Here is a 27,802-nt window from a genome sequence, read left to right as displayed (position 1 = left end):
TTCATATTTTAGCTCACACACGTGCTCACTCTCACTTGAACAAGCCAATAGTAACGTCATGCAATTATTCACGTATAACAGGGGTAAAAGGGACACAATTATTTTTTATACTCAGTAATAATGATTACCATTAATCATTATCATTAATAATATATAATATTTTACGGGGGACGTCGGGCGGTCAGTGAGTTTCGATAGAAAAAATAATTTTCAATTTTATCGGATCGTTTTTTACGCTCCAGCCTTTACTTAAACTTTATAATTATTTATTATTTTGACTTTGAGAAATATTTTTCCCTTGCTCTCTCTCGGAAGGGGGAGGAAGAAGGCATTCTCCAATTAATCGACACACTTATTACTATAATTTATCATTTATTTATTATTATTATTAATGTTAGTATTTATGAGTAAACGGACAAAGTTAATCAATATAATATAAACTAACATAAAACGTATAATAGTTGTCGATAAATTACGAGAATTCCATCATCAATCGAGCACTAGTTCGACACTTATTTGACACTTTTTCGTGACTAGAGATTTAATTCGAGATTTTGTTTATTTGTTACATGGTTTTTATTTATCACGAACAAAAAATTTCTTACATAACATTACACATATATGTACGAACGTATGTATCCATATATTTATTTTTTAATAATATATATGTTAACATAGTCACAGGCCATACATTTTCGTAGTACACAGCACAATCATTTTATAATAATAATTGTTCTTATTGTTATCATCATTATCAATGGTATTATTATAATTAGTAATAATAGTAAAAGTAGTTTTAAAAAAGAACGATGCGAGACAGGTAAAATTTTTTAATTCTTTCTTTGAATTTTAACTTGATATAAATCACATGTACAAAATTGAAAATTAATTATATACTTTTTTATTGTAAAATTGTAATAATATCTGAGAAAAATGAGTCATACATAACCATTTATGATCATCGATGAAAAAATTTTATGCAAGTTTTAATTTGAAAATTTTTGAGTGTTCATATGGTCACAAATGTTCAGACATGACCAAACTGTTATTTTTGACTATAGTCATGCATATTTATGCATGATTATAATTAATGGTCATGTGTGATCATACATGGTCTTATGTTATCATTAACGTTTATATTCAACCATAGATAGTCGTGTGTGATCACTTATGATCATGTGTGGCCATTCATGATCATGTGTAATAATGAATGTTCAAACATAGATATAAAATTTCCCTTTACTCGAGAAAAAATAAGACATAAAATACCCTGCCAAAAATTTGAACCCGTCAAACTTCGATCTTTTTCATTATTATAATACGTAATTATTAATAATTCAAAAAAGTTAGTATTACTCTACAATTATTAATTTTCGTGATTTTGTTTATTATTATCAAATTATCCAATAAAAACAATCCAACACATTTAATAATAAATTGACCAGATGTTATCTATTGACTAGGCACACACTTAGCTCATAGAAAAAAAAAAAAAAAAAACATTAGTGTCACATATTAATTTCTACTCCTTTTATCTTTGTTCTTATTCTGTTGACATTTTAATTACGACCGCACCTCGAAGGTAATTACATAAAATAATATCTCAGGGCCTGCGTATTGATTAATAAAAATGACCATTTCATAATATTGAAATTCCGTTACAATTACACTGTTTAATTAATCAATTAATTTCGTCTTACAGTTAATAAATTAGACTTAATTAAACTTACACATACTTTTAACATTTACATTTTAACTTTTGAGTTAACGATTTTTTTTTCTCTTAGTCAAAAAAATCGATTGTTACAACACCTGTCTTCGTTCTCTCATTTTTTGGTTTTATTTATTATTAATTATTCTAATAATTAGTTAAATATTATCGTATTTCTATAATAATTATGGAAAAATAGAAACTTCTGACAATAAAAACCAAACAAACGTTAATTTTCTGATCGGAGGTTGATGGCGAGCCAAAAATCACCCACAGAAATATATTAACATATATTTCTATCGCGATTCAAGTCAAATATCAATATCAATATCAATATACATTTGTTATAATTATAAATATTTATCATTAATGATCAAATATCATACACACTTTGTATATACATGTTACAAAAAATAAATAAACAAATAAGTCAATATTAAAAAAGAAAACAATGATTTAAAAGTGCACAAACCACTGATCAACTTGAAAAATTTATTCCTTCTCTTTCAACAAAACAACCACTTTATTATTATTATCATCATTATTATTATTATTATTTAACCAGCAACCCCCGACATGTTTATTATTATCAACTTGCGCTCCAACGACATATCACTTAACATTGTATTTTTGTAGTCGTCACCCACTCACTCTTTCTTACAATTCATTAACGTTAATTAATAACATACGCGAGTTTGATCCATTTCTATTTTTATTTTAATAATCATTTCAATTGCACCTTACGCTAATTTAATAATAATAGCAATAGCAATAGTAGAAATATTAATTAATCAATTTAATAGCAATCAATTAATTAATTCATTAATTATAAATGGATATACTTATTAAATATATTTTGTTATTGTTAGTATTAATATATATTATTAAGATGTTAAATAGGTCGTTTAAAATGTTCATTAGTGTCACGTTAGTGTCTCAGTGTCGCCTAATATTTTATATTATTTTATTTATATTTATTTAATGTCAATGATATTACCTGTATCTGTGGATGTTTAAATGACGTCACGATCGTTTTTTTTATCATCAAACGTGACCGGTATGGAATGTAGTTGAAAGACGTGCTTGGCGTGCAATATTTTAGTGTACGTCCATTAAGAGACTGATCGAGTCGTATTGACGATGGAATGCCCTCGTGAACATTTCATTTACTTTTGTTTCTTTTTTTTTTTTTTTTTTTTTTTCATTGTTATTTAATTTCTTCCTCCAGCCGATTGTACGCTCGACAAAATAATAATGACGAGGATCATGGACTTATGATGTAATGGAGGATTCGTTGGTATTTTTTTTTTTTAGTTCAAATTTAAGGATCGGGGCTAAATTAAAGGTTTTTTGGCTCGAATTTATTACTCACACCCTCGAAGTAAAGTGACGATTTAAAACAATTGTGTATTTCAGTATTTTACTGAAATTTTGTTTATAATGAGTTATGGATTTAACTGTGCGTGGTAAATACTTTTAATTGATTTATGTTTAATTATAGTCCAACAGTTTGATTAACGATAAAAGATACAATATTTTATGATTTTAATTAAATTGCAATGAGAAATACGATCAGAGTTGATAACAACTGAATTTGATTATTGTTATTTTTATTACTCTGGTACCAAGTAAATAGTGTTTTTTGGCAATAGAATTTGTAAAGAATACTTAAGTTTTGAAATTCTTTGTTCAAAATTCACACTATCGGAAATTTGAACTCATATCAATTACTTTACACTGAAGTTTTTTAGTTGCTTAATTTTGATTATTCTTTAAAATGTTACGTCTTAAATACGAAAAAATCATGTATTAAATATAAATTACACATGATATTTTTTTTTAAATTTATTTTTATGAAACAAATTTTGAAAAGATTAAACAAAATGTCTTGTTAAAAGTGTAATTCTATTTGAACTTGTGCATTTTTTCAACATCAATTAAAAAAATAAAAAACATATTGTTACCAACTTTCTAATTTCACAAAATTAAATCATTTAAAATTTTTTTATAATTTGTTCATGATATCAATATTGTGCAGCTTATGTCGAAATGTAAAGAAAAAAATATGTTTTTAATAAAATGATATCAATTAATTATTTTTAGTATCTGAAAAATTTTTTTAATTTGGCATTATTAAAATTTTTAATTATAAAAAAAAACTCTTTTTTTATAAATTTTGATTATCATTGTTTCAAAGTATTGAAAAATTTTATTTCATGATTAAAAAAAAAAAAAAAAAACGATGTATGAAACAAAAATTGAATTTTAAATAAATATAGCTCTTAATTTTATTATTTCCGAATAGTAATTTACGTAAATATACTTGTTTTAGTCCTAATAATGTCTGTAAAAATAGTTCAATGATACTGAAAGTGTAAGAATAAATATTCATCTTAAAATAGTGTCCCATTTAGCCCCAAGTACCTCTAAACCTACTGTAAAACTAACTTAAAAAATAAAGAAAGTGTTTAAAAAAACTAAAAATGAATTATTTGATAATATTTTTATTAATATCGATTAATTTCATATATAAATAGCAATTAATAATTAATTGATTATCAATTATCATTATAATAATTTATAAACTAATTAATAAGAATAATAATAAATATAATAAATAAAACATAAATTAAACGTTTGTTTCACTCTCACATTAAGTAGTTGTGCATTTAATTAACAATTGTGTTTATAAATAACGCGCTCGCACCACCAGTGGATATAAGATCGAGATTTATAATTAAAAAAAACTTTTTTTTTTCTTTTTTTTTTCCTTTTTTTTATACTTTAACTTTATCAGTAATAATAATTAGATGATAACGACTATCACTAGTTAGTAGTAGAAAAATCGGGCAACGAAAACGTAAATTTCGAAACGTGTAACCAAGCCCCAAAACGCCCGTGAACTTTTTATTTTATTTTTTTTTTTTTCGTAATAAACTCATTCACATCTATTAGTTTTTACTTTTACTTTTATTTTATATAATTTTTTTTTTTAGTTATCATTATCATTATTTTATTTATTTTTTCTTTTTTTTTTTTATCAATGTTCGTAGTATTAAATATAATACGAACAAGCACGAACGTCGCTTGGTCAATTAGAGTTTACAATTCAACGTACAAATATAATAGAAAAATATAATCGGTAGAAGAATAGAGATAGATAATAGTGTAGACTTAATCATTTTTGTCATATTATAATCGACAATCATTAATAATTACTGGAATGTCTAAGTCTCATTTTGAAATGTACATACTTTATTATAATTTATAATATTAATAGTTAATTATTCTTACAATTAATCGATTAGATTTATCATTAATTATAATAATTATTATTATTTTTTTTTTTCAATAACCATTATAATTATAATCATTATTTTCGATTCTAAGCTCGAAATGATGTTACCCCTTAATCCTCCCCTTGAAAAAACTCCAGAGTTACCTACAGAGTTATCAGTAAAATTGTATCGCTCTAATCAGATTATTATCGAGCTCGTTTACCGATTCCGCAATAATCCCCACATACTAACGCGTCACTACGGTATTTAACTGTATATAGATTTATACATGCAGTAGGTATTAATTGATCTTACATATCCGCTTACGGTTATTTTTATAAATATTAGATTTTATAATTTAATTAAATACAAAAATCAACTCCATTGTCTTTATTATTTGCCTCTATTTTATTTTTTACTTTACTTATCATTATTAATATTAATAATTAATAATAATTTATTTTGAATTTCATTATTTTTTTCAACACTTGTAATGATTATTTTGTTTATATGCTTCAACGTGATAAAAAACATTTTCATTAATAGATATTTTACGTTTCGTTTAATTATCGTTCCTGCCGCTCGGTGAATCGATGTGCGTCTTGTGAATAGAATGTGTTAACTGTATTAAGTAGTGTTGTTTTCATTATCATTAATATTATCAATATTATCAATAATTTTACCCACTAATTAATTCATTATCAATTATAATTATTCATTATAAATCAACACTTAAATGTCAATTATTTATTATTTTATTAAACTTTTAAATGTATGGCAGAATAGTGTGTGTGATTTGGAAGTATAGATACAAGTACAAGAAACAGTCAGTCTTAAGAGGGTGTGGAGAAGGGAATAGTCAATTTTTTTTTTTTTTTTTATTTACTCGTTCTAAATTTTTATAGTAAAAAGTGCACTCCTTTATTTTTTTATTTTCTCTCTCACTTTCAATTAATTCGTTTACTCTAACTCGTTATTATATATTTTTTACTCTCCACTCATTCAAGTTCTAACATTTTTATTTTAAAACTCGCAAATGGTTTTTCCTTTTTTTTTTATTTTTATTTCGGATAAAGCGTTATTCGTAGATTACCGCTTAAACTTATTAACGAAGGAGTTTTTGTTTACCTACGTAACATACTTTTCTTTATTCCTTACTTATAATTATTATTATTATTATTATTATTGTGTTATTATTTTTATTATTCAAGTACAAATGACGCCCCAGCTGCAACAATTATAACTTTATGGCTTGTAAACAATGAAAATTTAAATACGTGAAATTCTTACCAATAAAAGGACACAAAAATACGTGTATTGTAAATAACAACTTATTTTAATGATTATTAATGACCTTTACAGATTTATTATTATTATTATTATTATTATTATTATTATTATTATTATTTATTGTTATTGTTATTATTATCATTAGTATTAATATCAATATGTATTATCGTGCAAATGTGCGTAGGTTAATATCCATATATTATTAAAAATAATGGGGTACGTGTTTACTTATTAATGTGCGTGCAAGTGGCAAAAGGCAATGCAGAGACACGCATTATTAACGTCCTAAATTTAAAAACAGCTGAAACCGTATAGAAAATAAAGCGTCTCTAAATAAAAAAAGATAAAGATAATAATGAAGAGCGAAAAATAATCGCTTGATTAACTTCACTAAAGGGATGTGTGGGTTTCGGGGTGGCTTCGATTAGGGATCGAATTCTAACCTACATCCACTATTGCTAAGCTACACACCATCGCGGCATTACCTACAACCGCTTTTGATCTACCGACGATGAAATAAATTTTATAAATTAGCCTTTTTTTATTATTTATTATTCTATTGATTATTAGTTTTTGTTGTTTTTATTTTTACTTAGTATATTTATTTAACTCTAAGAACTCTTACTAACAACTACAAAAAATAGTCAATTAATTTTGACTACACACTCTACTTATGTACTCTAGTGATATTTATGGATTATTAATTTTTAATTATTATTATTATTATTATTATTATTATTAATTGTAATGTAATGAGAGAAGACTGGCACAGTGGACACAGAAGCGCTCATAGAAAAAATAAAATTATTATACCAAGGGTTCACTTTTTCTACCCTATCGATAACAGATCAGCAAAAAACATCTTTCACTGTTGTCTCTCTCTTACTTTTATTATTATTGTTATTATTTTTAATATTAATTAATATTGTTAAATATCTATCGAAATGTCTAAAAGTCGTTACACTTTATCCAATATTTAACGTTTTTTTTTTTCATTCTCAATCGCGGATTTTATTTTTTTAGTGAAACTTTATTTTGTACGGTTACTTTTTATCATCATAAAAGTTAAGTGAACGTCGAAGCAGGGATAATTGGTGGATCGAAGACGAAACGAGCGAGTGGTTCGGTGAGATAAAAAGGAGTGACACGAATGCCAACTGATAGGGTGGATTTATACTACGGTAGAAAACTCGAGACATGGAAACAAGACGATAAAAAAAATGAAAAATAAAAAAAAATAAAATATTTTATATACGGCGTATAGTGCTGTGTAAGGTTCACTAACAAAATCTATATAATAATATCTATAAATATATATACATGACGTTATCGTTATCGTAGCAAAGTTACACGCAAACGTCAAACGAGCACTTGTGCTTGATAGTTCAGATCGATCTATTGACATATAGATAAATTGACATGTTACGTAAGCGAACAAAATATTCTTTGAAATTCCTGCTTCGATTTATTCTTTTAAATTTGCGCTCAGCTTTTGTTTTATATTTTGATTAAGTGTTGAATCAAATGAAAGCTTTAATTACAATGACAATGAAATTATTTTGACAGAACAAGTGGGTCAAATTCTACTCTGCATATGTACCATAAAGTTATCCAATTTATTGTATGTAATTTAATCCAGTTCAACACTCGAAACTCGAAAATCTCAATATGGCCATCACTCGCTTTCAATGTGTTGACAATGAGTGCTTTTATATTATGAGTTGTGTGAAACTCTCAAAAACATTTACTGACACTTACTAACACCTCCGTAACGACTCAAATATAAATTTAACCAACTCTACAATTTAAATTTAAATAATCAATTAATTAATTTGTAAATTAACTCTAATGCGACTACACAAACTTTATACCAATTTTTTTTTATTTTTCAATTTTTAAAATTGCTATGTACATGTATATATGTGTCATGCATAAAAGCGTGATTATGTTGATTATTTTACTTATTTTTAAAAATAAATATTATTTAAAAAAATTTCTATTGAAGGCGTATGCTTATTAAAAAATTGACTCATTTGGTTCAGTTTAATTTTTTTAAATTTATGATTATTATTATTATTTTTGATTTATGAAAAAATTTTGACTGGCAATTAAAAGTACATATTTTTGTTGTCAGTAAACAAATTTAGCTTAATTTATTTTTAAAGTGAAAAATTGGTCGGTGCAATTTTGTAATTGTAATTTTAAAAATTAACTTATTAATTTAAGTATTTATAATTATTTTTTTCTTTTAATATATATTTATACATAAGTATAAATAATTGTCAAGCGGGATGTTAAGCAGGGAGAAAATACCGACGCTTTGTAAAAGCACAAAGACGGAATTTGACTCTCGGTAATAACGGAATTGTTCCTTCATTAACCTTAATATGTTTATTATTTTTATTTTATTTTATAATTATAATAATTATGCAATTAAACTTGTATCTATTATAATTTTATGGACTAATTAATTATGGACTCTGTGATTTATTTATTGAGTCAAATGACAAACTAAGAGGATTATCGTTACAGTTTTGGTGTTCAATTACAGTTCACATTCGTTTATTTTTTATAGTTTAATTTTATTATTTTGAATTGTTATAAAGACACTCGCATTATTCGTGCTTGCAGCCTACCCTAATAATATTTACCAAATTATATTTTATAATAATAATAATAACAATAATAATAATAATAATAATAATAATATTATTAATAATAGTAATTCGTAGACACACTAAAAAAAATTATTTGATTCAAGAAAAATACTTTTTTAAAAATTAAGATTTTTTTTTGCTTCTGATTATATTTTTAACAAAAAAAGTACAATTTAAAAAAAGTAAATAAAATTTAATTTTATGGATTGAAAATAACATATTTTTCAATTAAATTACAATAATTACCGATCGTAGATACAAAGATCTTTATCCAAGACTTTTAAAACCAAGAAAATAAATTCTTAAATCTTCAAAATAATTTTCTTATTACAAGATTACCCTGATAGAAGGATTTATTTGTATTAAAAAATATTTGTTAATAGTTAACAAATCATTTATTAGAGACCATTTTTTATTATTAAACAAATATTTCTTAGCATTTAAAATGATTTATTTGTATTTAATAAATCTGATATTCATTTATTAAATATTAATAAATCTTTTTAAATACTAAGAAATATTTATTAAAGACTAAAAAGTGGTCTCTAATAAATGATTTGTTAAATATTAACAAATATTTTTAACTATAAACAAAACCTTCTATCAGTGTATTTATCTTAAATCATAATAATTTTTTTCAGTGTCTAAATAATTCAATTGAGACTTTAATCATCAACTTCTGAATTAATTACACTATAAACATATTTTTAAAAAATTATCAATTTACATTTTTTGGCAAAATTTTTAGCATTATTTACTCTACTTTTATCTTTAAGCTCTCATGATTATTACTATTATTATTATTATTATTATTGTTATCATTATAATTCCTATAAAATCTTTTACACGTGCTCTCTTAATTGTGATAAATAACGCGATTATGAAAAATTACAATTGATATTTTAATAAAAATAAAATTAAATCACGGCGTCAGAAGACTAGAGTTTAACAATATTGAACCTCGATAAACATTTTATATATTTCATAATTTTCTTCATAACTCCCTCATTATCCTCCTCTTTTAAATCAGCCTCCAAAAATTAATTACAACAATTTCCGAATTTAAAATACTATTGAAACTATTAATTGATTTTCCTGTTAATAGTAACTACCGAGTACAGATTTATCTAATTTTTCATTTTCTATTTTACTTTAATTTAACTGCACTGAGAGGAGGATGATAGAAAGCGATTGCGAAGATCACAGTCCGTTGCGTAACAATGAGTGCATGCTGACTTTGTTTTTCACAAAACATTTTAATCACTTGTACCAAATGCCAGTACGTATACATTTGATATTAATTTTTTAAAAAATCTCATTCAATAACTTTTGGCTTTCGATATCCCTCTCGATAATTAACGCAATAGCTTCGCCTACGAAATAAAAAAAATAAAATACTCCAGTAGTTAACATTCCTGTCATCTATTAAACCTCCAATAATATCATATTATTATTATTTTTATTTTGGCTTTACTTTTTATTTGATAAGATACAATTCATATTATTATATATAACTGAATAAAAAAACTAGTCGCGCATGCTCTCGGTATTCAATTCAACAACGCGTAACCCCCGTCAAATTGTCCAACATGAGCAAAACGCAGTCAATGAAAAAATACATATACAAACACTATAGAAATTACATGCAGATTAATATTTAATATTTAATAATTAATCATTAATATTTATTGTTAAGTCTTATTAATAAATTGATAAAATTTTTTTTCTACTATGTAATTAGTATTATTATTATTTATTATTACATTATGTTATTATTATAATTATAATTATTATTATTATAGTTATTAATAAATATACTTATGATTATCCATACATTTCAACATTCTGATCATGTGTATCAAAATAATATCGTGATAATAACCCGATTATCTAAAAGTGGATCTAAATCCAGCTTTAGCTCTGCCTGAACTCCGAAACTCTAAACTGGTGTATACTGAACTCGTTAGTAACCAGCGCAACAATATTTTTAACAATATTATTACAGTGGGTACTTACTGTAACATATCGTCATGATCCGCTGTTAATAACACCCTCGATGAATAAACTCGAACAGATGTCTAGCTTTAATATGTTATGTTTTTTAAATATTAAACCCACGTTATTAAAAAGCACCTGCGAGAAGAACCCACTTAGGACAACTCCATCTATATTTAAACTCACAAAACTCAAACCCGCGAGTACTTAAATTCTTATATAATTAATAATTAATCATTATCATCCTCGTGTTATCTAACTATTGATATTTAATCATCACCAAATAATTGTTAATCACAACAATTGATTATTTTTTTTTTTTAAATGTTCATCTTAAGATAACGAAAAATAATTCAACGGATGACCAAGCCCTGATATTTCTACTTAATTCGCTGCGAATAATATAAAACATGACAAAAATAATTATAACTGCATTAATAAATCAAGTGGCAATTTTGTGTACGTAAATACTGTAATTGACACGAAGAAAATAATTGAGACGTCGTGCTCGGAACTTTTTCTTTTCATAATTAAAAATTAAAAAAAAAAAGAAACGACTTAAAAGCTTGAGATTCGGTAGCTTTATTCGTAAATATTTAGTTTTTTAATTAATAGTATTTTTTTTTTCTGGAGACGAGAAAAATGCACTTGTATTTTTTTATTAGTTATTTTTTTTTTCACAATCACAACATTCAACGATCAATAACACTTTACAAATATAACACGGAGAATCTATTGGAACGAGCTCAGCTTTTATTTATTTTCATTTAAACAACAACGGCCATTTCTACACTTTGAATTTTAAAAATCTTTAGACATCTGTATCACGAGATTTTTTAGGTACTGTATATTTTGTATTTTATTTGCCTTTCTTTACTTCTTTATTTTTTATTCATTTTTTTTTTTCATTATTCGTTTTAAGCTTTATCCCTGAATCACTCATATTTTTTTCGTCACAAGAATCTCAAGCTTTTAAAAGTTAAACCACTAAATGTTAAAACAAAAATAAATAAATTACTCACTCCATTTCGTTGTTTCTACTAATAACATTTTCCACAATAAAATTTATTCCTACTTTAATTCACAATAGTTACCATTATTTTTTCCACGTCTACGCTCTTAATCTCGGTCTTAATTTCCGTTATCTCTTGCACTTATTAAAACGTTTCGCTTAAAAACCATAAAACATTTAATGTACAAAAAAATTTTATCAGCTTCATTTTTATTTCTCACAAGCTTCGAGCACAACGACACAAGCATTAAAATATATATTTATATACATAAATATGACCGTTACACGGCTGATACATATAATATTAATAATAATTAATTAATAAATATACCCTACAAATATTTCTGTTCCCAGATTTATATTATTATTACTTTTTTTTTTTCATTTTTTAATTATATTTTTGTCAAAATTTAAAAAAATACATATATCTAATCCGACAACGTGGGTCTGTAACAGATCGCAAGATTTTAAAAAGTCCATATTTTTTTAAGTACATGATTTTTAACACCAAGACCCACGTGTTTCTAACTATTCAAAAATTATCAAACAACGTTTCATCACCTGCCTTTTAAACTGTCACCAAAATCTTTTTATCACTTCAGTTTTAGTTTTCAATTAAGCCATATCCTAAACACTTTATCAATATCCTTCTCTTACTCTTAATCAATATATTTTTTTTTTTTTTTTTATAAATATATATTTGTAACCTACAATAATGATAATCACGGTAATAATTCAATGATTTAATATAAAATTATTATTTAATTAAATATATGTCAGTAATAAATAATTACCATTCAATCCGGTAATAATAATAATAATATTAATTAATAAAAATTAACTGATAAAAATTAAAAAATATATTAATAACCACGTGGTTCGTTAATTACGTGCAGAATAATTTTAATAAATAATTAAAAAATGAATTAGTATTACATAATATATCGATTGTGCCTCGATTTAATAATAATAAAAAATATTGACATTAATCAACGTTAATTTAATAATTAATAATAATTTAATAGTTAATGAATAAATATATAAAATTTATTATTTGCATTTTTCTTCTCAATAATTATCAATGAAAAATTTTAATAAATAATTGTGACATCAAGTCACCGATTTAATAATAATAATTAATAATTTTAAATTATACGATCTTTCATATTTCATAAGTAATAATTAATATTTTTTTTCTCCGCACCCCAATTTGATATATTTATGACTTTTTTTTTTTTTAGCTTTTTTTAAACTTTTTTTATATTTTTTTTGTCAACTATATTAGGTTATTTCAAGAGGCCATGACTAGACATTTAATCGTACAAATAAATGTGCTTACAATTTAATAATAATTATAATTATATGATAGTAATAAATATTAATTATAATATAATTATAACAAGATGACGGGCGGCATCACGATTATTTGCCGACGAAAAATAATCTCCGTACTTATAAATATACTACAACCCTACTTTCAATATTTTTTTTAGTTTCATAACTTGTCATCATTAGATTTTAGTCCTTAATTAATTAACGTAATTATTATAATTATTATTATTATTGTTATTATTGTTAATATATTCTTACATTGTGATGCGCGTATGTTTTGTCCGTGAAATTATTAAAAATTAAAATAACTAATAAACAAATAATATAATAATTAAAAAAATAATGGAGATTTCTCCTGACTTATTGAGTTGCTTTGGGATCGTTTCATTAAATATTTTTTTTTTTTTTTGTTATAATTATAACTTTAACCTATTCTAATTTTCTTACTTTATAATAAATGTAATTAACGTGTATTCATGCATATATTATTATAAACAAATCCTATATCCTATAAATGAATTAATATAATATGAATTAATACGCTATCAATAAAATCGGTTATAAGACTGTACACTTAAAATTATTGCCAACTTATTTTCGTTAATTTTAATAATTTAGCAACTACTTAAAAACATTTGTTGCTTGTATGTAACAAGTGAGGCAAAATAAAATAACCCTTTCTGACAATAATAAATAATGTTTCAGTTAAACTTTTGTCTCTATTTGATTGATTGTTTATATTAGTCAAGCATAAAAGTATGTTCTGCATTTTGTGTTTAATAAATAAAAAGAGTTGAAACACTTTTTCATCCCCTTTTCATATTTACTTTGATTTGTCAGTCTTACCGAAGATTAAAGCATGCTTTTCTTAATATAAACGTAGATTATATATTTTTTTTGTTTTTGTCTTAGAAATGTACCAGTGACTCGATCCAAAAACGACTTACTGTACAATTTAATAATTTGCACAAATAAACAACAATTATTAATCAATTAATTAATTAATTAATAAAAGCTGCTTTTACATCAAAGTAATTAAAACAAAAGGATTTAATAGTAACCGGACCATAAATTAGCACATAAATATGAATATTAAACCGAGTCACCAGAATTCTCTTTGATAATATGCCGTCGGCTCTTAACATCAAAGGGTAGAACAAGGACTTTGGGTAGTTTTATAATTAAGGAGTGGGTGGATAAATTATTTGAGTGTGCGTGTTGCTTTGTGTGTTTCTGATATCGACGCTCTCGTCTCACATAACGCATGCTCCTCATATATGTATATTTTATTGTAATCAATAAATTAGTCAAGTTAAGTTAATATAACCTTGATAACGGTTCTGTCTTCTGTTTTCAATGTTTTGGCGTAATCTAACAATTAACCCTTGTCTACTCACAAAGGGTACAATAATTGGTCGAATTTAAGATGGCCACGGTCGTAATATTGACTAGAGAACATTCTTATTTTGCGGTACTAAAAATGGCCGCTTTAATTTCCAAAATGGTGGGCAAAGCGAGCGCCCACCGGAAGTCGGTAAGAGCATTCTCTGTCGATAATACGAAAAGCATTTTATTTAACGTTCAATCATTAATCTTAATTCCAATAATAATGTTAGTATATATTACCTTAAACGCTATTATTAACGATCCTACAAGCGATTAAAATTATTAGACTTATAATTTTAATAATATTAAATATTAATATTATTAGTATTACTATTATTACTAAATCAATAATTAATACCGTTAAGAGGTATTATAAATCGCTATACGATAACTAAGCATGCAACAATATGGAGCGGTATAATTTAAAAATAGTAATTACAATTTATTATCAATTATTCAATTTTTAACCCCTTCATTATTTTTATATTAGTTAATCTTCACTTTTATTTATTCATCCGTTTTATTTTAAATCACTCGTCACCTTCTAATCCAAATTTAATTGGTTTTTATTATTACTTTATTAATTTTTTTTTTTAATCATTTTTTTTTCATGTGCTTGGGCCCAGGAAGAGTGTAATTGTCAAAGAGATCGCCGCCCGTCGGTTATCAGCTCTATTTATAATTCGAGCCTTTAGATGTCTCGGCATAAGTATTTAATATTATTTAAGACCTTCTATTTAGTTTAAATAATATTATTAGTTTTTTTTTTTTCTTACGTTACACTTCTAGAGCTATAAACGCACGTCTTACAATTTACGATCAATTTGTCAATCTTAATCCATCACTGTAATAATTATCTTGCAATTCAGCGTACTCTGTACATACACATGCGAACGTACAAAAATATATATGTCATCTATCCGAACGCTAAATACCTAAAAAACGTCGTTATAACCAGTAATTCATTTGCCGAGCGCCAGAATGCAAGTAGTTATTTTTTTTTATCCATTAATTTTATTTTTATTTTAGTAATCGTTTTTTTTTTTTTTAATAATTATCATTATTATTATTATTATTATTATTTTTATCATCAGAGATAAATAGTGTAGTAACCCTCGATCACCGCCGTATTTGTTATTATTTAAAACACCTGTATTGTAGTGAAGAAATATTGGCGGCACGCGAACTATCACTTTATTTAATTCAAAATTAATTTATTGTTTAATTCTATTATTAATTTTATATTTTTTACTGGAGATAAAACTTTATAAGAGATCCTTACACTTTTATAAATCTTGTCTCGACAGATGGCGGACAAAATTTTATCATTTCGCGTTGCTAGGTAACAAAGTGATCGTTCAACGTGATCGCCTATTCCGACGCTTCCCTTTTCAAATTTCCTATTTATATTTTATTTATTCATTTACTTTTTCTTCCTCTTAAATAACGCTCACTCAACGACCAAATATATTTAAATCTGGAATTTTATATCAATGAAATAATAAGTCTTCAATTAAGCCATTGGTTTTAGGACCAAAATGTTGGATTTTTAGGGTCCAGATTTTATCGTATTTTTAAAAAATTTTAGATTTGTGCCATTAATATTAGTAATTAAATTAATAAGTGTTAGGAGTAAAATAAAGGTTGAAGACTATAACACAAGCTAAAATAACTACAGGTTTACATTACTTACTTGATACTGGAATGGACTTTGGAGTTTGGGTGCAAACACAGCCGAGCAATCAATTCAAATATCAGCAAAATTATAAATAAATCTATTTTATAATTAAAAATAAACTAATGGAGCCTATAAGTGAGATTCACTTTGTTTTTGTTTATAAAAATTTTATTTTCTCTTAAAAGTTATGAACAATAATTTGAGATAATTTGGAGCTTCAAGGAGATAATTTTGAATTTTTTCCAGTTTTTTTAATTGAAAAGTATACTAATAAATTAAATTTTTGTCTTTTTCATCAGTGTGAAATTTTCTTTAATTAAATTGTGATACATTAAAATTAATGACTTTTTTTTTGTCAAAAATGAAATTTCCTACAAAAAGGTATTCTTATAGTTTTATCATATTTTTCAAAATTTAACATAGAATTATAAATTTAAACTTAAGTCTGAAAATTTCAAATAAATTTTTATCTAAAAAAAAAAAAAAAATTCAAAATTGTCAAGATCCAAACTGTCTCAAATTCAACTACTCATAAAAATTTTTGACAGAAAATGTGAATAATAAACACTGCAAAATAAAATTTTTATTGCGTAGATTTGATAAAAAATTAAAAAATCTACAGCACGTGTTTCTGTACAGATCTCAAAAGAACTTTAAAATCCAAACAACGTTGGCGTATTTTTAAATATTAAATAAATCCAATAAATTCTGTTAGAGAGCAAAATAGATAAAAGTTTTAAAAAAAGAATATAGAATCTCACTCTAGACTACCAAACACATGTAGTGCAAACTAAATAATATAAAACTAAAAGTATAAATAAAGTAAAATAATCTAATGGAATGTAAAAAAATCACCTTACTCATGGTAAAAAAGTACATTCCAAGCAAATGCATTGGTGAATGCATTATTTTACATATTTCAGTAAAAAAAAGTAAAATTTTTCGTTTCACTGCACTCGATATTTAGCTTCGTGAACATGATCGAAAATGCTGGAAATAGGAGGAAGTTTTGATCAAAGGGGAAAGATGGTAATTGGGTTGAGGTTTTGCGCACACGTACACAAAAAGTAAATTTGTAAAAAAAAAAGAAAAATTGTATGCATAAAAAAAAATAAAAACACCAAGATATGTAATATGAACTGAAAATATTATTAAAAAGCATTTTACAACAAAAAAAATTAACTAAAAAAAACAAACAATACGATTTACATTTAAATTAAGAACAATTGAGTTGTATCATTTAAAATAATAATAATATTAATAATAATAATAACATAACAAACCATACAAAAAAGAGATTGAGACATTCGTTGTTTTTTGTGTTTTTAAATTATTCTGTATCTACGCAAACTAAACAAAACATTTTGTATATTTTTTTAAATGAAACATAACTATTATGATTTGTGTTTCTTACTATTATCATTTATTTTCTTTTTTTCTCGCTTTATTATCGTTCTACTCATTAAACAATAATAATCAGCATCATTAAAAGAATGTTTTTAGTTTCTGTTTACTCCTCCTATTCTACATGCCAACTCTCTGGGGGATGATATCCGACGGCTAGCTGGCGTGAAAAAAATTTTAGACACACAATGGCTTTATTAATTAGATCATTCAATTATAAATAAATTTTTTTTTTTGATTGAACTAACACATAATAATAATTATAAATAATAAATTTTCTAAACATAATTCACACGTTAAAAAAATTTATTTAATCTCAAAAAAACAAGTGAAAGCCAAATTTTTTTAAGTAACTATCAAATAAAAATATATTTTTCAATCTTTGGCTTGACGTCAGCTCGTGAGAAATGTTTCTTTTATACCCGCTATTTTTTTATTTTTTTTTTTTGATTGAGTGCAATATTGAACTGTGTTATGGCGAAATATGAAGAATTTGAAGTAAAGCCAGCGTGAATCATGTTTTTTTTTTTCTACTCAACGTTTTTAAAAGGAAAAAAATAAATAAAAAACAAAGCAAATCATAGCCTGGCAGAATCGGAAAAAATAAATGCAATTTCAGAGTATTATCTTTTTTTTTTGTTTTTTAATTAAGCTTATAGCAATTAAAATAAAAACAATTATGGATTAAAAATAAATTTGATCATTATCCCGATGAAAAAATAAATTAATAGTAAAATCTCTAAATTCAAACTCAATATTTTCGCGCCCATCAGGGACAAGTCGCAAATTTAAACACTTCCTTCAGGATGATTTTCCGAGGGATTTAAATTATCACAACCGATTCGAGAGTCCTGAATCAAGGCCGCACATCGATTTAGGATTCTCGGGGTAGTTGAAAAAAAAAGTTAATTTTTTCCTAAAAAATAGAGCCGTTCTTTCGACCAACGTCGTCTTGAGATCCAACGACTCGATATTTTGTAATTATTTTTATTTTAATTTTCAACTAATGAAAGCACAAACCATAAATTTTAAATTATTTGCCAGCTAGCCTCGCAGTCTTATTGATAAAGATTTTTATTTTTATTATTCGCAACTATTTTTTTTTAATTTTTATCCACCAAACACTCGAGTTCGTTTTAATTTAGATGTGAAAAAATATTTTTGTCGTTTTTGAAATTTGTCAACAGACGTTTTTTTTCTTTTTTTTTTTTTCTAAATAAAAATAATACAATCATAATAATAACTAATAATAGTAGCAATAACTAATAATACATAATAATAATACACAATAATTAATAATGTAATAATAATAATAATAATAATAATAATAATAATAATAATAATTGTAAATCGAAAACATGCATGAAGTCAACGTGACAGGTAATCTCACACCATTTTAACGTGACTCATCCAACAAAATATATTAATACTATAATGGAAAGAAAAATAATAATAATAATAATAAACAGCACAATTTGTTCATTAATATACTGTTGAATCATGAATAATTTTAAATCGCGGCAAGTTAGTTGCTTTGAGAGAGTAAAAAAAAAAAAGAAAAATTTTTATTCTCACTAAACATTATCAACATTTAAAAAATCGGCAGTGTTAGCCGTATTTATCATTAATCATTCATAACAGGGGTAAACATAATAATAATTCATAATTAATAATTAATAATAATAATAATATTTAAGTGCACAAAACAAACCTTAATTGTACTTGAATTCACTACAACTACCAACTACATAAAATAACACTACAGATAAAAATAAAAATACAAGTAAAAAAAAACAATCAAACAGACCGAAGGGTCTAAGCTTACTGAGGAGAGACGATTAAAAAAAAGTTCATTTCGATCCTAGCATAATAAAAAAAATAATAATATAAATAAAACAATAACAATTGTTGTTAATTTTTTTTTTACTCTAAATAATTATTATTTGGTCCGACAGATAATTTTATTTTTTTATTATTTATTATTTATTAGTAGAAATTTTTTTTTTTTCGTCACATCCTCAAGATTATTTCTCAATTCAACAGACGCTTGACGAATACGAATAGTTTGAAATAATAATTGAGAAAAAAGAGAGAGAGAGAAGGAGAGATTGTCACGCAATTAGACTCGAAGATCTACTAGACTAACATATTATATTTATTATTTATTTATTAAAAATAATTATGATAATAATAATAATCATTATCGATGGATAATTAAAAAACTACTAACATTAACGTCACGTTTGTTAAATATTTTTCTAAATGCAAATATTCATACATCTCGGCTGCGAGTATCACCATCCGCATCACGGCTCTCATCCGAGGTAATATATTCATATAATTAATTAATAATTAGCTATTTATATATTTAATAATTAATAATATTAAAAAAATAATAATAATAATCAAATAACGCGTAGAAAAAAAGTGGAATAATTAACATGATTAATCAACGACTTGTGCTGTCGCTGGACCCTAAGCAGTGACTACCAACGACCGACCTGCGTCTTGCATTGAGAAACTCGGTATTATATCGGGGATTAATTTTTATCTGAAGGAGCAGAGCAACAAAAAAAAATAACACAGGGTTCGACGGACTTAATGGCGTAATTGAAGCTCGATACTTAGTCCTTATTATTTAATACTCATATTGCGTGTCTTGATCGCTAATACGGCGCTTCTCAATAGCTTATTTTATTAATCAATTGATAAATTGATCGGTGTATGATGATACCAAAAGAAAATAAAATAATTGATCGCGAGAGCGAGCGTTAATTAACGGCCTTGTTCCCAAACAGAGATCATCATTCTAGACAAATAAATACTAACGAAAAACTGAGTTTTATTTGATTAGATCAGACGACGAAGGCTCTCGAGGTTGGAAATATAATCGGGGAGCACGCTAAGATAATTTTATTTCGATAATTATATTCTGGGGGGTCTAAAAAATACGGGAAGCTAATGTAAGGATAATCGGGTTAGTATCAAGTAAACATTAAGTTAAGGTTTGTGTTTACTTGGTACGACTTCTACTCGCGTTTGACAAAACGTTGAGTCCTCGTTGGCAATTTTGGTTTTGGGGTTTTGGGTTTTGGGTTTTAGGTCTAAACTTCTGGGAGTTTGAGGAACCGGGCCGAGTTATCATCTGGGAATTGGGGTAATAAGGGCTTAAAGGGAGTGACTAGCGGCGGCGAGCTCTACAACTAAACAACAACAACAGTATTTTCAGTTATAACAACATTAACAAGTAAGTTTCGCGCGTGTGTACGACGTGTGTCTCGGTCGTTTCCGAGTCCGCCTACTCTTATTCTCATCGTATTACTTATTATTTTTAAATTTAATATTTTACATCATTTTTTTATCTTAAATATTTTATATTTTTTATTTACTTTTCTTCACAATAATAACTTACGGAGCATCGTCTTGTGCGTCTCTCAGAGATACTCTCATTCTCTCCTCATACGTATTAATAGGCTGAGATTTCCGCGCACGCTCTTACTTAAATATTGGACCGATGATCATGATGAAGATTATAATAATATTAGTTATAATAGTAATAATAATAATATTAATGATAATAATTATGATGATGGTGAAGATGATGGGAATGAAAAGTCGTGACGCTGCTAAGAATCCCTGGAGTCACTTCCACGGGCACGATGGCTAGCCAAAGAAAACTGGGCTCGGCGAGAGGGTGCTGCTAACGTCGGCTCGTCGTTGATAATACTATTGCTACGATCAAGTCGTTTTGGGTCCTGGAGGATTCTGACTGGTAAGCTGGACCAGCGGGTCACGCTGTTAACAGCTAAGTCAGTTGAATTTTGAGTGCGTTGATTGTGATTGTGATGATGATTTTGATGATGCGGTTGTGGCTGCTGCTGCTGCTGATGCTGATTTTGATGTTGATGGTTGACTCGATGTAGTCGGAATTTATCTTGATTAGTGTCCGTCTTGGAGATTGGATTCGCAGATGTACGTACCGACGGTGTGCACGTATCGGGGCTGGACTCAACGTTACCGGTTCGCTTATCACGATTGTGTTTAGATTGTAGTTGATTTTGATACTGAGGTTGGCTAAGCGTAGTCCGGTCGCGGTGAGTCGCGGCCCATCACCCACGGCTCTACATACCGATAGGCGGTACTTGGATGTACCGGTAGATGTACAGTCGGTAATCCTTGCTGGCAAGTACCACTGACCCGTCATCCATTAGCGCCACGTCGAAACACTGAGCGTGCTTAACTTTGCTCTCCAAGGCAGATACTAACTGTCCGTCTTGGGTGAAGATTGTCAAGTTGAAGTTATTGTGATTATCAGCGATCAGAATTTCACCAGCGGCGTTAATTCCAACTCCAATCGGGTAATTAGTGATGCCCTCACCACCAATTTGCCTCAAGTAAGCACCGTCGTAGTTGAAAACTTTGACGCAGTGTGCGCGATTGTCGCTTATGAATATTTCTTGTTTGTCGTTAACCACCACGCCGTTTGGAAACTCGAGGTGCTTTGAGCATCCAAATTTTTGGAGGACGTTCCCGGCCTGGTCGAATATTATCACGCGCATAACTTTGCACTCGACCACAACGATACGACCCTTTGAATCAACGGTAACACCGCGGGGATGCTGAAGAATGTTTGCACCAAATTTACGCACAAACTGTCCGTACTGGTTGTAGATTTGAATTTGATGAGTTGGTGACCGTTCTGTCACAATAATATCACCAGAAGGACGCACTGCGGCGACACGATTCGGATACAGAAGTTGTCCGTCACGCTTCCCACACTCTCCAAATTGAAACTTGAATCTTCCCTCCTTGTCGAATATCTGTATGCGATGATTATTTGTGTCAGCAACAATAATATTCTGCGCATTAACGGCAACACCTGATGGCTCGGTAAACTGTCCCTCCATAACACCAAATTCACCAAATTTACAGTGATAAATCATTTTTTGACGTTTTATCTGTGACTTTGGTGGGAACACAATAGCCGCGGACATTAATTTCGATGTAAGATCCAGGACGGAGTCTGCTGCGGTAGGACCACCACCGCCATTAGTGTTTGATATTGCAAAGTGATCATTTGCATTAACTGAATAAGCATCGCTTCCACCTCCATTGCTCCACTTTTCGTATGGATTATTCATCCCGTTTAGGTTAAGATCTGTTATTGTGGTTGAGAATGGCCCGAGGCTATTTGCCGTGCTGAACCTCTTCGAGATTACATTGCTCTCGAAGGAGGAGGGCGAAGTCGAAGCGCAAGTTGAAGTGGTTGATACTAGGCCATTGCTGTAGGGACGATCTAAAAGTAAACCCCCAAGAGATCCTGCACTACCGGGGCCGCTGCTGGCGTTGCTTCCACCGCTATTTCCATTTGTTAGGGCCGTTGGTCGCGCTATTGGTGGCTGTTTGCTGGGTCCCATACTGTTGCTGTCGGCGCTGCTTCTTACGTACCCAAAGGTATTCCTCACGCCCACCTGGATCGCCTGGTAGTTGCTAACAAATTCCAAATCCGACTGGTTTGTGATTTCAGGTGTGTAGCTCAATAACTGTTGGAGTTTTGAATCCAGGAGTTTTTTCACCATCAGGACCTCGGTGATAGTTGTGAATTTAGTTAGTTTGTCGACAAACTCACATGTTTGTTGAATTTTATCAACCATTTCATTGGCTTTCTGCGTGATTACACCAAGAGAAATTTGTTTTGCGGAGAATACTGATTCAAGTTCTTTAAGGAGCTCTTGCTTTCGCTCTTCCAGCATCGATCGGTAAAACTGGTAGGTGTCGTTTATTTCATTTTGGGCTTTGTGATACTGAATTTGTAATTTAGCGACACCATGGTCAGCGGCTTTTATCGCGGTACGGATTTCGGAAGCTTTCGCTCGACAATCGGCGACTGTTCTTGACACCAATTCAAGTTGCTGTGAACCAACTTCGGTAATGTGCCCGCAATCATGAACCGACGCCGGATGTTCGCTCAAAGTGCACTCCTTGCAAACGGGAACATTGCACGTACGACAGAAGTATTTAAGTAATTCGTTTTTGTGACGCAAACAGTAGAGTGCTTTTTCACCGTTTGTTGTTCCGTTGCTGCCGTTAGTTATCATCAAATTCCCCCGTGATTCGGCGTTAGCCTCTAACTTTGATTCGCCGAGGTTCAAAACTCGGTGCCCCTCGAAACAGTGCATAAATTGGTGCGCCATTACGCAATTGGGACAAAGAAAATTAGCACAATCGAAACAACGTGCTACCGCGTCTGATTCGGTGGATTTACAACCTGTACACCTTACTCCGCGTCCGAGACGACAGTTACAAGTTCCGTCGCCCGGTTTGCCTGTGTCCAGGCAGATATCACAACTGTCGACGTCACAGATCGCTGAGTCGCTTGCTGGTGGTGAACTCCCGCTCACGGTCACCGGGGATAACGAAACCAGGGAGCCGAGGGAATTTGCGCGTGATTCCAACGAGGGTGTCGGGGAGGCCATCTTCAGTCAACCGGCATCCCTGTAACAAAAAAAAATACAGTTTTTATTAGATTGCTGTTCGTTTTCATCAATTTTGTGTGAAATAAAATCTCATAAATAAAATTGTCCTTTATTTTTTACTAGAATTACTCTAGTTTTAGCAAAAAAAAATATTGAATACACAAAAGTATCATCTATAAAATTTTCTCTCTAGCGTATTTATATGATAAAATGGAATTCTTTTTAATTTAATTTAGTATCATAGAAAAGGTCTTGGTCTGAATTTGTGCCTTTTTACGATGATATATTTTTCAATGATAGTCAATATTTTATTTAAAGTTTCTGGAGGAGTTTTCAATAGTTTGTTGGTTTTATAAATTTGTTCCATCATATTTTTCATTAAATTATTAGTAATTGATCGTATTATAGCAATATTACTAATTAAATTAATTTCAAAAGAACCCACGCTAGTGGCTGCAGGTTGCTGTTCAAACATTAAAATATCTGGAACTTTTTCATAAAAAAATTAATTTTGAGCCACAAAAAAAATTTTCTGATATTTTCTTTGTTCAAATAAGTTTTATTTGATGCAAGATGATAAAATTCTTTAAAATGATTTTAATTCAAATTTTATTCCCTATTAATAAATTTTTTTAGTATGCATTTCTATGATCTTGAACAGTAAAAATTAAAAAGAAACAATAGAATTTTCGTCATAAAAAAAAAAAAATTCAATATTATAGAAAATAATTTCAATTAAAATTTAAACTATATTAAGCAGAAATTTTTTCCGCAAACTTTGTCTAAAGCAAACTTCGTTTGAACAATAATAAAAACTCAAGTCTTATTAAAATCATTAGCTCTGAAATTTTGATAAAAGTCATTGCTATCATAATAAAATGATTATCAATTCAAACATCTTATCAATAAAATTAATTCCTCTGCAAAGAAAGGTAAAAGAAAGAGAATATAAATGAAAGAAATTCTTGAGATTCTAAACGTTTATTATAAAACACTGAATAAAGGTGGTGTCTGTCGTGTTTTGCCAACGTTAGACAAACTAAATTGACTGGATAGAATTCATCCACTCTCTAAGGAGATTCCCACGCGCACAAGGACCTTCGTTCTCTCTTGAATCGACTCTTTTCCACCCACCACCTTTGGATACTCGACCCTTTAATTAAATCGCTTCAGCCTAGCCATGTTTCACCCAACCACTCCGATATCCTGCGAGCACAAGTTGTGGAGACAAAGACCGACAAAGCCCAGGACTACCAATCGAACGGAGAAGCTGGAGCAGGAGTAGTAGGAGTAGTAGGAGTAGGAGCTAAAGTCTCAACTAAAGCAAAAGAAAACTAAATGAAATAAGATAAAACAAAGCAAAAGGAAAAAACAACAACGAGGACAACGAGGAATAGGAGTAAGAGTAAAAGATGGAGAAGCGGTGAAAGACCAAGGTCACGAGCTTGAAGGTTATCGCTCCTTCTCCTCCCACAGTACTTCTCATCTCCATTGAATCATCGAGTACTCTCTCTTGCTCATACATACATTGATACGAGTGTATAAGTGTATAAGTGTACAAGTGTATATTCTGGCTAGAGACCAACCCGGACCACTTGCCAGTCTTGGCTGGGACTCCCTATCCCGATAAATTTACGGTGGCGACGAGCAAGAACGATGAACGACGAACGACGAACGAACCCCAAGAAACACGACTTGCATCCTCTCTTAATTTTGTTTTTATTTTATTATTTAGTTTTCTAAGAAGCAAGGAAGCCGAACCTAACACAAAGACCAACCGCCGTGGTTCGTCTCCAGGAAGAAAACCAACATCAACATCCACAATCCACAATCCACATCAACAACTTTTATCCAAAGCCTCTACACTAACAGCCAGACCCTTTGCTGCAATAAGATTCTTTTTCGTTCTTGTACTCATACTTATACTCGGCAACTCTTAACTCTGCAAACGATGCCTCTACTCTTATAAATGAATATATATGTTATTATTATATGTGTTATGCTACTTGTACATCAGGGCTTTCGACCTTCGTGCAGGAATTTCGATGCAACACAGAGATACGCGGGGTTAACGTTCCATGCTTCGCGGAACACTCTTCCTCTTCAGTAGTATATACCTTCAGATATTATAAATATAAGAATCAAGAGTGCACCTTCGAGACCTCACTTTGTTATTTTACTTCGCTTTACTTTACTTTACTCAACCTTACAGTACTAAAGAAATCTATCTTGATTTTGACTAGAGTCATCCACCCTCTTAGCACTTTAACGTAAATTTACATTCAACACAATTGTTGCCATAGTTATGACGAATGTCATCTCTGACCATCGAAAGTTTCTCTCCTTCTTATTAATTTAATATTTCACTCCATAGTTTCATTTTTCCACCCCAACCTGCAGACAAGATTTACAGCAGAAAACTGCTCGAGTTCTTGCACAGAATCTGAACTCATTCCACTCCAATTACTGCAGTTTGTTTCTTGTTTCCTCCAGCTAAAATTAATCTGTTTCATTTTCAATTTAAATAAATATTAATAAAAAAGAGCGTTAATTAAAACAAACATTCTGTTCTGTTAAAAACATTAAAAAATTTAATATTTCATTTAGATATTAAGGAAAAAACATTAAGCGCAAATAGAAACAGTTTTCTTCGTTCTTTCTCTCAATGGGTCATTAAATTTGATTTTTTTTTTTTTTTTCATGCACAGAGAGGCACAACATACCTTAGTTCTTTATTTTTGTTAAAAATACTTTTTAAATTTTATCTTTCAGGGTTTATGTGGTGAATTTAACGACTACATCTTGCCGCATCGGTTGGCGTGCTACTTTCATTGGATGGTGACTTGCCGGATCGCAAAGCCCTACGCAGATGTAACCGCATTTGGCGTGGCATAAGCTTTGCATAAACTCCTAGAGTGCTGTTGGTTCTCTACCCTTCTTTGCTCTCTCTCATTTACTTACATTCCATTCAGTATTCACTTCATTTTTCCTCCTGTCTTCTGTCTTTTGTCTCATTTAGACAACTACTGTCTTCTCTTTGTTCTCACTCTTATTTTGCAGCTCGCTGGTTAGCTTCTTCGCCTGCACGTCAGCAATTTCAGTTGTCTCTTATATGTTAAATAACGCTTCATCCTAAGCGACTCGTCTACAGAACAGCAACTGCTACGTGCAACGGGATTAAACTTTGCGGACAGGTACTTTAACTGGTTCCGGACAAAATTTTAAGATTTTACTGCGGATGAAAGAGTTTAAATAAAACTAAAAAATAAATACCATTACACCCACATCTACATTGCAGCCTTTTCACGAGAGATTACTTTTTTATAATAAAAACAAAAATTATATTTATTCGTTCTGCTTGGTCAAATTCAATTAAGCCATATTCATTTTCCATTTATAGTTGCTCTCAATGCATTATTTAAATATAATGGATAATTGAATTATTTTATAAATTTGTATGAATATTTAGTATAGATTGATGTATTTTTATTATTGATGCGTATCTGTGCGTGACAAAAGCTCGAAAGCTACACGAAAACTCGTTATATTATAAAATAGCGTATCCGCCAATTGTCGAGATTGA

General features: G+C 28.6%; 1 protein-coding gene across 2 annotated transcripts in view; it reads right to left on the bottom strand.

Annotated features, from left to right (window-relative positions):
- Positions 1–20,760: 20,760 nt before the first annotated feature.
- LOC123261659 (brain tumor protein-like) overlaps positions 20,761–27,802 on the bottom strand; it is a 67,110-nt gene continuing 60,068 nt past the window's right edge. For both annotated transcript variants that reach the window (XM_044723364.1, XM_044723365.1), the window contains one exon: positions 20,761–24,238. In XM_044723364.1, coding sequence (XP_044579299.1) covers positions 21,865–24,219 — 2,355 coding nt within the window. In that variant the 5' untranslated portion in view covers positions 24,220–24,238 and the 3' untranslated portion in view covers positions 20,761–21,864. The remainder of the gene's footprint in view (positions 24,239–27,802) is intronic.

Source organism: Cotesia glomerata, linkage group LG3 (assembly GCF_020080835.1).
Source record: "Cotesia glomerata isolate CgM1 linkage group LG3, MPM_Cglom_v2.3, whole genome shotgun sequence".
Classification (NCBI taxonomy): Eukaryota; Metazoa; Arthropoda; class Insecta; order Hymenoptera; family Braconidae; genus Cotesia; species Cotesia glomerata.
The sequence above is the reverse complement of the archived record's forward strand: the minus strand, read 5'-3'. Positions and strand labels throughout refer to the sequence as shown.